Source organism: Eleutherodactylus coqui, chromosome 2 (assembly GCF_035609145.1).
Source record: "Eleutherodactylus coqui strain aEleCoq1 chromosome 2, aEleCoq1.hap1, whole genome shotgun sequence".
NCBI lineage: Eukaryota > Metazoa > Chordata > Amphibia > Anura > Eleutherodactylidae > Eleutherodactylus > Eleutherodactylus coqui.
This window is the reverse complement of record NC_089838.1, coordinates 8663061-8677632: the sequence shown is the minus strand read 5'-3', so window position 1 is coordinate 8677632 and position 14572 is coordinate 8663061. Positions and strand designations below refer to the sequence as shown.

At 50.1% G+C, this 14572-nt stretch overlaps 1 protein-coding gene across 1 annotated transcript in view; it reads right to left on the bottom strand.

Moving 5' to 3' along the window:
• The window catches only part of AGK (acylglycerol kinase), a 48886-nt gene extending 35264 nt beyond the window's left edge, over nt 1-13622 (bottom strand). The window contains exons 1-4 of the mRNA XM_066590281.1: nt 13566-13622; nt 6556-6670; nt 4455-4494; nt 3727-3806 (exon numbers count right to left, since the gene is read on the bottom strand). Coding sequence (XP_066446378.1) covers nt 3727-3806; nt 4455-4494; nt 6556-6665 — 230 coding nt within the window. The 5' untranslated portion in view covers nt 6666-6670; nt 13566-13622. The remainder of the gene's footprint in view (nt 1-3726; nt 3807-4454; nt 4495-6555; nt 6671-13565) is intronic.
• Between the last annotated feature and the right edge of the window lie 950 nt (nt 13623-14572).

Genomic DNA, 14572 nt, shown 5'->3' with positions numbered 1-14572 from the left:
CCTGCTCCATTGAAAGCAATGGGCTGCCGGTGAGCGCGGGATGAATTTTCGGGAAGAGCTTAAAAATATAAGCCCTTCCCTGCAATTCATCCAGAAATGTGTAAAAATAAAAAAATATATATACTCACCTTGTCCCGGCAGAATGATGTTAGCCCATTGAATTCAATGGAGCCGGCAATACAGCCGGCTCCATTGAAAGCAATGCGGGCGATCGCGGGATGAATTGTCGGGAAGGGGTTAAATATATAAGCCCTTCCCTGCAATTCATCCTGAAATGTGTAAAAATAAAAAATATATATATATATACATACACACACACACCTTTCCGCTGCAGCCGGAGTTCAGCGGCGGCTGCCGGCAGTTCTCCTGAACTGCTTCTCTATACTAGTCAGCAGCTGGGGCTTTAAAATCCCCGCCTGCTGAATGAGCTGCCTCTAATTGGTCACAGCCTGACCAATCAGAGACAGGTCTCACTCACACACCGATTCATGAATTCATGAATGGGTGAGTGACTGCTGCCTCGCATTGGCTCAGCCCAGGGACCAATCTGAGCCAATGAGAGGCAGCAGTCACTCACCCATTCATGAATGGGTGTGTGAGTGAGACCTGCCTCTGATTGGTCAGGCTGTGACCAATCAGAGGCAGCTCATTCAGCAGCCGGGGATTTTAAATCCCCGGCTGCTGAATACTATAGAGAGCAGTTCAGAGAACTGCCGCCGGCCGCCGCTGAACTCCGTCTGCCAGGACCGGGTGAGTATATATATATTTTTTTATTTTTACACATTTCTGGATGAATTGCAGGGAAGGGCTTATATATTTAAGCCCTTCCCGAAAATTCATCCCGCGATCGCCCGCAGCGCATTGCTTTCAATGGAGCCAGCTGTATTGCCGGCCTCATTGAATTCAATAGGCAAACATCATTCTTCTCTGCCACAGCTGTAACAGAGGAGAACGATCTTTATGCTGACAGTGCGCGGGAGGGGGGGGGGGGGTATGCGCTCTTGCCGCTATTGTGGCCTAATAGTGGGACCTGGGAACTTGAGATGCAGCCCAACATGTAGCCCCTCGCCTGCCCTATCCGCTTCTGTGTCGTTCCCATCACTTTCTTGAATTGCCCAGATTTTCACAAATGAAAACCTTAGCGAGCATCGGCGAAATACAAAAATGCTCGGGTCACCCATTGACTTCAATGGGGTTCGTTACTCGAAACGAACTCTCGAGCATCGTGGGAAGTTCAACTCGAGTAACGAGCACCCGAGCATTTTGGTGCTCGCTCATCTCTATTTAGGATGTAGATGGATATAGTACTGCCTCTCACTATATAATCGGAGGTCTCCAACCTGTGGCACTCCCACTGTTGTGTACCCACAACTCCCAGCACGCTCCGGCAGGAAGCAGAAATCATGCAAGGCACATTTATAACAACGGGCAGCAAACCTCTAGACGTGGAACAATCCTGATGCCCTTTAAAAAATGTACATGTGAAGTTTTCCTTTTTTGAAGTTCTATATCTTTAGCCACGAGATTAAAAGCTTAGGTCAGAAGAAAACCAATGCTGACCTTTCCAGCCGCGATTACGGATCAATCCATAATCGATGTGCCGCAGTCCGGCGCAGGTTACTTCACGCCAGCTTGCCCCAAGCAAATTATTTAATAGGACAAAAGTTGAGTGAACTGCTAGTTTAAAAGGTGATTGCTCCTTCTAATTACACAGATCAATGGCTTCTCTCCGAGTGACGCTTGACCTGGTTTTGTGGGGTTGCCCTTTCAAAAAGGCAGCAAGGAAGCATTTTGCTTCCGTCTGATAGCATCTCCCCCGTCGTGTACCGCTGTGAACTTCATCACCGGAGTAAGAGATCAGAAGACGGGGCCATAGGCAGGTCAGAGCAGCTCCGCCGCCCTGCAAGGAGCACTAAACCTGCAGTCCAAGGAGGATGCAGCAGCTCACACAGAGGGCCAGCTGGACTATTTCCGTATTGCACCAATGAGCTACGCTATTGGAGTAGTCGCCATTCTCACGTATTAGTCTGGCGTGACTTTGTCTGATTTTTACCGCATACACTCTGAAGCAAAAATGGCGTGACAGCTCATCCCGCGAGTCCGTAGAATTACCACAAAAGCAGAGCGAGTTTTTCTTTTGCTGCATTACATTAAATAACTAAAATCTCTTTAATTACAGATTATTTGCTGTCGCCATCTTCTGAGCGCCGCAACTTTTTTAGCTTTCCGTTGATGGGGTTGTGGGAGGGCTTGGTTTTTTTGAGGGACGACCTGTTGTTTCTATTTGTACCATTTCTGAGTGTATGAAACTTTTTGATAGTTTTTTTATTAAAATTTTTCTTGGAGATGAGGCGACCCGAAAAAGCACAATTTGTGTATTTTTTTCTCATGCATTATATTGCTAGATCGGACTTTTATCGATGCAGAAGCGCCAAGCATTTGGTTTTTTTTTTAAATTACAAAATACAGAAAAGGGTCGGAACTTTTAGGGTCCTTTACTTTTTACAATAATAAATATTTTTTCCATGTATTTTGATGCCATAACAACAGAGCAGCACTTTGCAGTCCCAGTGCGAGGGGGCCGTACGGGACACTCGAACACTGATTGAGGTATTTAAAGGGTTAACAGCCACAATCAGCATGAGCGCTAATCACAGCTGTTTGCTTGTGGGTGCCAGCTGTCAAACCAACACAGCCGGTACTGGACCTGTATGAAGCGGGATCGGCTTCCATTCCTGCTCAGTACTAACCCAGCACCCAGGGGGCGCTCATGTCCGCTATTTAGGGTGAAGGGATTGAAGGCCCATTTAGACACAACAAGTATCGCTGAAAATTAGCTCAAAAACCGTCTTTTGATCGATAATCGTCGCGTCTAAACGCGCAGCCATCGTGCACTGTTCAGTCATCGCTCATTTTTAGCCAGCTAGAAATTAGCGAGGAGCCTTATCAGCGCCGCATGCTGATCTCAGCCGGCGGTGCTGATAGTATTCTTTTAGCTGGTATCACGCTGGCAGTTCTCAGCGGGACACCAGCTGAAAGCACCAAGAACAATGCAGCTGTTTGCAAATACAAAACAGCCGCATCGTTCGACGATTGATAGTGGCAGTACCAAGCTCCGCCTGCATAACTCTTAGGTAGCCAATTGGTTACTTAAGAGTTATGCAAAGATGATCGCTCAAAACTGTCACTCAAACTATCGTTTGAGCAATTTTTGAGCAATCATTGCTCCGTGTAAATGGGCCTTTAGGGTGCCTTCACACAAGGACACACAGCAAATTCATGGTGGCCAAATCTGTATCTAATTGGTCCGTAAATTGGACGGAAAAGTCATCAGCGCAAGTGTACCCCTAAGGGTCCCTTTTTGCAACGGTAGATAAAATACCCATAGGAAGAGCGCCGGGCGAAGACATAGCAAATCTAAGGGTGCTGCCTGTGGGACCTTTCACTCTGGGCAATAGCCGGGGATGAATGGCTGCAGGAAACAGTCATTCATGATTAACGATCATTTGTTTCCATGACTGTCTGTACCCATCCCTGCTTACACCGGGGGATGTGCTGCTGACGAGTGACACAAAATACATGAAGGGCTGACGAAGGCATTGACTGATTAGCGAGATGTTTACATGGGATAATAACCAGGAACGAACATTGCGCCATTACCGGCCTGTGCAAAAAGGTCTCCAGTGTCATTTTAGTCAGTTTGAGACAAAGCCAATTTCTTCTCACCCTTTGCATGCAGCTGGATTTAGGAAAACGGTTGCCTTCTTCACTGGAGTATTGGGGTAAATGAGCTGGTTTCCAAATGCCTAATAGGAAAGAGCAGGACATATAAAAGGCATACAATTAGGTGTCCAATACCCTTTGTACCCCTACAGGAGGCAAACTTGGCTTATGGACATACAGGTGGAGAAGGCGGCAGGCTGCATTAGGGCCACAATAAAGGATACACTGACTGGCTACTAGATTAGAGACCCCCAATCTAGTAGACCCTTTTGCTGGAGGGTTTTCCTCAATCACACCATTTTTGTTATACTCTTCACACCCCTGAACTACAAACCCCCCAAGGCTGGAAGTAACATCCCGGCCCCGGCTCATCTAGCATCAATGACCCGGCCTTGTTAGGCTGGGTTCACACGGGATGGATTTACAGCCAATTTTGAAGCAGCGCTCATCCCGCGAAAAAGTTGCGGTTTTTCGGTGCAGCCAAACCGCGGGATTTCCGTCCCGTAGGAACCCAGCCTTAAATCGCTGGATTTGGATGTGGATTCACAATGAAACAGATCCACAGAAAATTGTCACGTGCCGTTATGCCGCACTCCGGGGTCACGGTGATAATTTCCATATAGTGAAGCGCCAATCGTGAGAGGGCAGAGGGTTTCATGAAATGGCCATTCAGTGTATATAAAACTGCACAACAGGATGTGAAGAGATTTGTCAGTGTCGGCAGAACGTACCTGTGCTTCTTGGCAGGCTGCCCTTCTCAGCAAGTTATCACTGTGCAAGAAATGGGGAGAGAGAAAATTAGCGCTAATATAGATTTATGGCTTTCATTAATGTGACCTCGGTTTAATGAGTTTTTTTCCTGCTCAGCAGAGACTAGCGGCTCTATATATGTGGCCAATATAGATGCTACACAATATGAGGCAGCGCAGAGGAAGAGTGGTGGGGTTGTCCTTTAATGATGGCCCCTTCCCCGATGCAGAGCTGTCTTCCTGGTCCCTGCCGGTCTGCACACATTGGTGGAGTTGTCCTTTAATGATGGCCCCTTCCCCGATGCAGCGCCGTCTTCCTGGTCCCTGCCGGTCTGCACACATTGGTGGAGTTGTCCTTTAATGATGGCCCCTTCCCCGATGCAGCGCCGTCTTCCTGGTCCCTGCCGGTCTGCACACATTGGTGGAGTTGTCCTTTAATGATGGCCCCTTCCCCGATGCAGCGCCGTCTTTCTGGTCCCTGCCGGTCTGCACACATAAGAGTGCAGCAATCATGTGCCGTTTATGGCTCACGTGGCCACTCGGCCAATCACTAGCCTCAGTAGGCTTCTATGCACGAATGGCACCTAACCGCTGCAGGTCAGCAGGGACAAGAGCGGAGGCAACACACGATGGTGGTGGCGATTCATCATAAGGGGAAGTTTAAGTCTTGCTTATTTTAACCAATTCCCGATGATAGGTCATCAATAGTATTTCCCTGGAAAACTCCTTTACCATTTTGAAACTCCCCGCTGTCTTCTGTACTAGGCATGGGTCTTGATGAAACAGCTTCTGCTGTGATTGGAGCTTTCATTATTCAATATTTTTAGCCCAGAGATGATTTATCTAAGTGGCGGACCCCCGTCCATCAACCACTGATGGCCTATCCAGATAATAGGCCAGCAGTTGTAAACTGTAGAGGACTTGAACTTGTGAGGATAGGATCGCTCAGATAATGCACCTCAGAACACCTGTACTGCAGTGTATTATCGCTTACCAGATGCGAATGTCATTGACTGGCGCCCGTTTGATGTGACAACCCACTGGCCCTCCACAATTCCATGGAGAGCTGATAGCATCACAGAGGGAGCGATCTCTTTCTGAGAACCTCCTACATGCCGCGATCAACACGGATTACGGCATGTAAATGGTTAGCAGCAAGGATTGGTGTTCTCACTGATGCCTGCCTGTTACAGCTGTCAGTCAAAGCAGTCTGCCACGGCAGAAGATGTTGTGGGCTCTGCCATCCATATACTGTAAATATACAGCTCTTCGCCTCAAACCTCTCCTTTCTATGACGTCACCGGGCACACAGGAACACCGAAAATGCAGACCTGCAGTGTCAGAACTTCCACTTCCGTTCGACACCAAATGACATGTCATAGGCTCTCTCTGTGTCCCTCATGCCATCGCAGTCGGCTGCTGTCTGTTCTACCCATCTTAATAGCTCGGTCACAGCCTATGGAGAGACAGAAGGCGGCTGGCCTAGTTATTAAGAGGAGCGAAACAGCTAGCCCCCAGCAATGCCATGATGAGCACCGAGAGTCTACCAAGTAACCCGGTGTCAGATACCAAAACACAATACCAAATACAACCCACGGATAAAAGTGGCGATACTTTTAAAAGGCGGCAGCCATGTTTTCGATTGTCACATGACCCCTTTTAAAGGGGTTGCACCAGGATCACAAGTTATCCCCTATCCACAGGATAGGGCATAACTTAATAATCGGTAGGGGTCTCACCGTTGTGACCCAAATCCAGCCTCTAAAACAATGGGTTCTGTGTCACCTTCTGTCTGTCATTGTGAGGTCACTACTTGCCGCTCAGCTATCTCTGTTAGCTCCCCTGAAAGTGAATGTAATGGCGGTGTTCTTACATGACCGTCCTTACATTCAGTTTCCTCCCTACTGCGGGGGGCGCTGTGAGGACAGCTGCGGACATGGGACCCCGTTCTCTAAATCAGTGCTATCCCATATCCTGAGAATAGGGATTAACTTGTGATTCTGGTACAACCCCTTCAAGTATAGTCATTCCAGTTCCCACCTCACTGGACAAGGGGGCAGACAGCCGCAGTGCCAGTTCTTACCAGTATTTGCCGTACATCCAGTTGCCTCCATATGCCAGCAGACAGAAGCCCGCCGTACTTTTCTTCCAGTGGTTGCGGAGAGTTTTAACAATCCGGATGACTCTTGCCATGGCTTCTAGATGAGGAAAGGAAACAGAAGATATAAAATATGACTGCGGGAAATAGAGGAAGTCTATCCTGCCAGTCCCTCCATGAGTGCTGCCCGCTAATCTGCAGTAGTCGCCCACCGACCGCGGGGCTGATGATAGGTAATGCCCGGAGTCTCTCAGAGTAGGTGAAGCCCCACGGGACTGCAGTTTGAGTTTCCCACAGGGTCTCAGCACAGACGAGACCACGAGGTCAGAGGGACGTTCTCAGCCGCCTACTAAGATAAGAGTGAGTCTAATTTTACGTTATTCCAATCCCAGATGATTAGTGATAAACACGGCCGGATGTAAAGTACTAATTAGGCTAAAGGACACTTATGGAATTATATTCTACTACATTACAAGCAGCGCAAACTCCTTTGTTTATAACCTCAGGCTACGTCAAACCGTTAGAGCCCGGTATGCGCCGACAGGACGCCAAAACACACAACAAGGTCTACTTCAAGGCCGTCGTCTTGGACAAATCCCCCCGTGTTAGAACAGAAGTGAAGAACGACTAACTGTATTAACCCTTTATTGTATTCATGGTGACTTTACAATGGAGAATTATAATGAGAAGACTCAAAACGGGATTATACTTTACCGCTATGTCCAGTAAACGCGACTACACAGCCGTAAGCTGATGGCAGGTGAATCGCAATCTGCGGGAGGATTCACTCACGATTTGTGTGCAAACAGATGTCTGTACACTGAATACCACTTTATTAGCCCCCCATCCAGCAGCGGTCGGGCTCCTTTGCTGTCTATAACCGCAGCAATTCTCTGTAGTGTAGATCCCACCGGATGATGAAATGGCTCTGCAGGAATATCGGCCCCTGTGGACAGGAAGCGTCTTGCCATTGCTGCAGATTAGATGTCAGGCCTGTCATGTTCTGAGCAGTCCGACAGGGAGGTCAGGGTGGCCCCGCGTCTAGCCGACGCCTGTAAGCGGTGCCCAGGGTGGCCCCGCGTCTAGCCGACGCCTGTAAGCGGTGCCCAGGGTGGCCCCGCGTCTAGCCGACGCCTGTAAGCGGTGCCCAGGGTGGCCCCGCGTCTAGCCGACGCCTGTAAGCGGTGCCCAGGGTGGCCCCGCGTCTAGCCGACGCCTGTAAGCGGTGCCCAGGGTGGCCCCGCGTCTAGCCGACGCCTGTAAGCGGTGCCCAGGGTGGCCCCGCGTCTAGCCGACGCCTGTAAGCGGTGCCCAGGGTGGCCCCGCGTCTAGCCGACGCCTGTAAGCGGTGCCCAGGGGGGGCCCCGCGTCTAGCCGACGCCTGTACCGGTGCCCAGGGGGGGCCCCGCGTCTAGCCGACGCCTGTACCGGTGCCCAGGGGGGGCCCCGCGTCTAGCCGACGCCTGTACCGGTGCCCAGGGGGGGCCCCGCGTCTAGCCGACGCCTGTACCGGTGCCCAGGGGGGGCCCCGCGTCTAGCCGACGCCTGTACCGGTGCCCAGGGGGGGCCCCGCGTCTAGCCGACGCCTGTACCGGTGCCCAGGGGGGGGCCCCGCGTCTAGCCGACGCCTGTACCGGTGCCCAGGGGGGGCCCCGCGTCTAGCCGACGCCTGTACCGGTGCCCAGGGGGGGCCCCGCGTCTAGCCGACGCCTGTACCGGTGCCCAGGGGGGGCCCCGCGTCTAGCCGACGCCTGTACCGGTGCCCAGGGTGGGCCCCGCGTCTAGCTGACGCCTGTACCGGTGCCCAGGGTGGGCCCCGCGTCTAGCCGACGCCTGTACCGGTGCCCAGGGTGGGCCCGCGTCTAGCCGACGCCTGTACCGGTGCCCAGGGTGGGCCCGCGTCTAGCCGACGCCTGTACCCTGTCATTTGTTTTGCATATGCCACTGTAGGCATCTACAAGGTTTCATGAAACTCCAGCAATTCCTTCTGGAACACTTCCACTAGTGCAGCCGTCGATACAATATAATGTATTTTAATTAGTTATTATAGAAGAAAAAAAACAAAACATAAAAGGAGGAATTTAATAGTGAAAAGAAACCAAAATGCAGTTTCCTGAAGGTCAAAACTGTCCGTCTCCTAAGAGGTTAAACTTTTTTCTTGATTTCGTTAATATGAATGCCTTTAGTTTTCGGTACTTTGTAACAATTGATGACAAAATGTTTTCCGCAGCCGGCCTTATATATACACACATTAGGTGTCACCGCTGAGATTAATGCCGCAGCGCTCTCTTATCTGGACGCTCCCTGAACATCCCAGCAGGCTATCGGCACAACATGATCTGACCTGAGATTCCCTCGGGGATAAGCGAGAGGACATTAATGGAGTCTCCGGTGAAGTTTGTCTGACCGCTATCTCTCCAGTCTCCGTGTGACACCGATGCCTGACAGCCAAAATCAATGCAAAGCGCCCGCTGCTTCTGGATTCCCCGCAACAACAGGGGCGCTGATGTGTGCACAAGGCTGCGGCAGATAACCGGCGGCAAGAAGGAAACCCAAGCGGCATCCTAAGAGGAAGAGAGAGATCCTCAGACCAAGTCTCAGCTTCCCACGTGGACACGATCCGATTAAGTCCTTCTTAAAGGGGCAATCCCATAATGCAAGGATAGGCTGTAACTTCACGATCAGTGGGGGTCTGACTCCTGGGACCGCCACCGATTGAGATTGAAGGGGCTGCAGTGTTGGTGACTCTTCCATATTTTTGGGGCCACCTACCTGTGCAGTTATCCCCATTCCTGCATCAGTGAGGGCTCTAGACGTTGAACCGCCACCGCATGCATGTCCTAGTAACGGGGATGCCAGGTTAAAGCAACAGCTTCATGGTGACTGTTGGTCGTGACAAAATCACAGTTTGCCATAAGCACAGCGGGAAGGAAAGTCAAAAGAGGCGTAAAGTTGAGTAACTTTAAGCTCCCCCCACCGTATCACGTTGAGCCCCCAGGATCTCTATCAGAGCAGCTCCTGTTCTGGAAAGATACTTTTACGACCCTCTGCTGAACGCCAAGTAATACTAAGTATCCCCGGAGCAGCCGATGGCCGCCCACTGCTGCCCCCGGCTTGGGTGACACAAACGGGACCTGTGGGGGATCACATGATTAATGAGACAACCCCTTTCAGGATGTAGCACCTAGGGCAATCAGCTGATCGACCAGGGTCCCACTCCCATCACCAAAGTAGACTGCGGATTTTGGAGCGAATTCGTACCAAGTGTGTGCGCACGATCACAGGGCTGCCCGGCACTACAGTATTGGGCACATATCCTCAGGGTTGATTGGTGGGAGTTTGCCACTCGGGAGGTCACAATGCCCAGGTGAGCGCCGAACAGGCCTGCAGTGCCATCAGTCACAAGGCCCGAGAGCAGCTCCGTCCCACTCAAGTGAACAGGCCTGGGTGTAATACTAGGCATATATGCCACCCAATATGGACAGAAGAGGCCATAGCGATCACCCGAGCCCCGCTGTCACTAGAATCAGCTGATAGGAAGGGATCCCAAGCGGTGGATCCCCGTCAATCAACGGCTGCTGCTGATCCTCATCATACGGCATCGATATTTTAGTGGCGGAGGGCTTCTTAAGGTGCGTCCCCATATCCTGCATCTTGGCGTGACTCCGCAGCAGATTGTGCTGTAGATTGTGGTGTGGATTCTGACATTGATCTGAAGCGGATCTCACCCGATCAACTGACGGATCAAGTCTGCTGCAGATTTTGATGTGAAATTTGATGCAGATTTTGGCGCGGATTTCCCACTGCGGAGAATCTGCACCAATTCGGCTCCATGTGAGATCATTTATAGGGGCGTATCTGCGCTCTGTATTACACACATAGCATAAGCCCCACTGATCTGTACCGGGGGATTCAGGAGGTGCTTTTTTTGAGCACGTGAAAAAAAATAAAATGCCGGCGTGTTCTAATATGGTCTGTATTATGGAATAAATCGCCTATTAACCCTTTCCAATCCACTGTCTGACATCTGAAGACATTCTGATTGAAGGCTGCACAGCTCCGATGTTGGAAGACGTCCGGCAGGGTATTCTTACTGTATATTACTGGCCACTCTGTTGTCGGGGGCCTCTCCAGTAAGTCCCATACCGCAGTATTGGCTCTAGCCAGCAGATGGCGCCATTGCATAATGGCAGAAAGAGAAAGCCCCCTAGGAAACCGTGAATCCAAAATTGGATTGCAAAGGGTTAATACCAGTGTGACTGCGTGAACACGCGTGATACGTGTAGATTACATGTGAAGGCAGGAGAAATCTAAAGGAATTTTTTTAGCGCATGTGGGAAAAAAAAAAGGAGTGACCAAATACGCAGTTAATATGCGGACTCTGAAACCGCTGTATATTTCACAGACCAAAACTGCGTATGCCGTGTAAATGAGCCTTCAGCGAGGCCTTAAAGGTTAACCCCTTATTGACAAGCCTAGTTTTTGCTTTAAGAACCAAGCAATTATGACTCTTGCAAAGCAGACCTGACACCCGGCTGATGAGGGCTATTCTGGGAACATGTTGTATTTTTAATGGCACCACCCCGGGGTACATGGGAACTTTTATCAGATTCTTTTCTCTTGTGGGTGGCAGAGCTTATTGAGCTTTTCTGCCCTTTTTTTTTTTTTTTACCAATTTTGCACAATAAAACCATGTTTTTAAAGAAAAACAGGCGAATCTACATACGGGCTCATGCCCACGGATGGAACGGGATACGCCCGCAGATTTACGCCCCAGGAGTACCACGGTGGTAAACAAAAAGGCCCCGCCGGTGATCGCAGCAAAACACCCGTCTCCATTAATACTAAATCCATGGCAGAATCACGCAGCAGAAACCCGTCCGTGGGCATCAGCCCTTCGACTCAGAGGACTGTTATTCTCCCGGCAGCGGAGCCCTGTGACGGCTTGTTCTTTGCAGGAAGACTTGTAGTTTTTATTGGTGCCAGTTTGGAGAAGCGGTGACTTTGGGTTTGCTTTTCATTGCATTTTTTGAGAGGCGCACAAAAGAAAAATAGCAGCTTTTGGAATTACTTTTTAATATTATTTTTTGGCGTTCACCATGCACGGTGAATACTGTATTTTCCTGGTCCAGATCTTTATGAACGCGGTAAAACCGATGTGTTGATTTTTTAAAATATTCTTTGATATTTTATTTTATTTCATTAAAAGGGTTTTCTGGAGGAAAAAAAAAATACATATTTTTATCTTTAGATTTAAACTTTATTGAACTTTTTTTTTCCCCCTAACTTTTTTTAGTTATTCAAGGACACCTGAAGATGTGATAGCTGGATTAGTGAGATAGTACACCGCATTACTTGTGTAGTGCATTCTACCAGTCTCTGCCGGAGGCGGGGCCTTATAGGCTGAGCTACATGGCAGACATGGAGGCCCTTGTCAGTCTTCCAGCTGCCATGAGAACCCCTTCGTGCCATGCAGTCACACTGCAGTGTACCGATGAGGGACAGAGGGGTCCCTCTACCGCCGTCGTCTGCTTACATGCTACTGTTGTTATTGATGGTGGCATGTAAGGGGTTAAACTGCCAGGATCTGAGGTTTCTCCCCTCCTGGCTGTTAGAGCAGGAGCCGGGCCGTCAGTCAGCTAAGCCACCACAAAAAGATGTATGTGCAGGTTTAGGCAGATTTCACGCGAGATGCATGAATGTGACCCCATTCTTTTTAAATAAAATCGGGGCGAGCCCTTGGAATTATCAATGGGGCCGGAGAAAGCATCGCACAGCATGTGAGGTGCAGGCGGGCGCGAGGTGAAGCGAGACGCACTTCCTGATCCTTCGTTGCGATGGATCGCTACTCCCCCATAGTGATGCATCCGCAGGGAAATCACATACTGGCCAACACGATATCGTCCGCACCCATGTGGCATGAGCCTTACAGCCCACTGGGGAGGCGGGCTGGGCGAAAGCCCGTGACCGCAGCGTTACGTCCCCAAAGTCCTGGAATCATGGCGGCCAGAATATGAGCGCTGATGCCACGGGCACCGGTGGCACCGTGGCCTCTGATTGGCTGCAGCATTCCCGTCAGCGCTCATATCCTGGCCGCCAGCGAATGAAGTTATCAGTCTCCGTGGGAGGGGTCATCATGGGGGGGACTCGTAGGGTCTCAGGAACGGAATGCCAGCCATGCATGCGCACAGTCATCCACGGGACTGCTGGATAGCTGAGCGCCTGTCCGTGGCTGAACGTGGACACCGCGCTATTCATTTGGGGCCCCTAGCTCCTGTGATTCGTGGTGGTCCTGGTGGACAGGAGTGTCTTCGATAGGTGGGCCGACCTCTTCAGCGTGACGCACGCTTCTCCCCGTGTGAACGAGCGCTTACGGCGGTGACCGACTATAGTTTCCATAGATTCCTGCGCCGTCATCAGTTATCGTTAATGAGCTAATGGGCGGAGCTACAGACACCGCCTCCGTGGCTTTACGGCAACTTCAGGCGTAACCAGAGATCACAGCATCGCCGGCTCGCACGCAACGTAAGCGAATGCAGCTGTGGTATCTGACGTGCGTACCGCGGAGCGCCTGCGACTGTCCGGGCGCCGTAACATGACCGCATTCACCTACAGCCAACGCTGCGAGCTTACAACATGCGTCACGGATAACGTCGCCACGCAGCTCTATCTAAGAGGCCGCATGTAGTCAACGGCGCAACAACATGGCGGCCATAACACTTGTCTGACACTGGCCGGTGGATGTGCCTGCCGAGAAGGTGACAGAAGAGAGGAAGGCTGCAGTCCCTGCTGTCACATCTAACTCAGCTGTCTCTGCCATGGTGGCCGCTGTCCCTCCATATCCCTGCTGTCTCTGCCATGGTGGCCGCTGCCTGCAGTCTCTTCCAGGTGTCCCTCCATGTCCCTGCTGTCTCTCCCAGGTGGTCGCTGCCTGCAGTCCCTGCTGTCTCTCCCCGGTGGCCGCTGTTCCTCACACCCCATTACTCCCCTCTCACCTCTGTCACGCTGCCTCCACTCAGCAGACTCTACGGGTGCACCGCGTTATATCTCCCCCGTGGAAACAAACATCTATTCTTTGAGTTCCGGCACGAGCTAAACGTTCCCCCATTACCATGGTAACCGCAGCAGTCAGCACGTGCTACAACCTGCTGGGAGTTGTAGTGCCCCAACAGATAACAGCGGCTAGTATATAATCTACATATAGACTGCAGGGAAATAATATATCACCTTAATATGATAACTCCTCGTTACGGCATCATTGTACTTCACAACACCCCTATAAGGTCACCCCAGAAATGTATCTCATCCTAAATCTACCCAAATGTGCCCCATAGACCGCCCATAAGTCTACCTCACAGATCGTTCCTAAGGGCTCGTTCACACGAGCAGATTTGCGCACGTACTATGCAGTGGGGGAGGGGGGAGGGGGGGACACAAAAAGTGCAGTTCTGCAGTTGTGCATTTAGTTTTGTGTTCAGCTTGTGGGATTAATGATTTTGGATGTTGGACTTCTACAGACGCATCAATACCAACTTTTACATTAAAAAATTCTTTAAAACTTTAATTTCTTTTTTCAGAAAATTAAAAAGTCTTTATTTTACTTATTTTTACATATTTTTTCTTGAATTTACAGTACTAGCAATTATTAGGAAATTATAGCACCGCTGTTTCTGGTGGCGCAATGCGTTCCGAGGAACGTGAAAATATAGGATATGGCGAGATTTCTTTGTGTGCTCGTGTATTTGACTACATGGAAAAGAATAGGGTTCATAGGCATGCATGAGTCGGGCGTCTCGGCTCCGTGAAGGCGGCAAATACAATTATGGGGGTCAAAATGTGGTGACAGAAAGCAATTATTTTTTTTCACTAAAAAAATATATTTAAGTAAAAAATGTTTTTCATGGTATAAAAACAATATAAATTTGTTATCGCCGTATTAGAACTGACATCCGTTTTACTGCCATATGGTGTAATTGAGGTTTTTTTCTCACTTTGCCCCAAA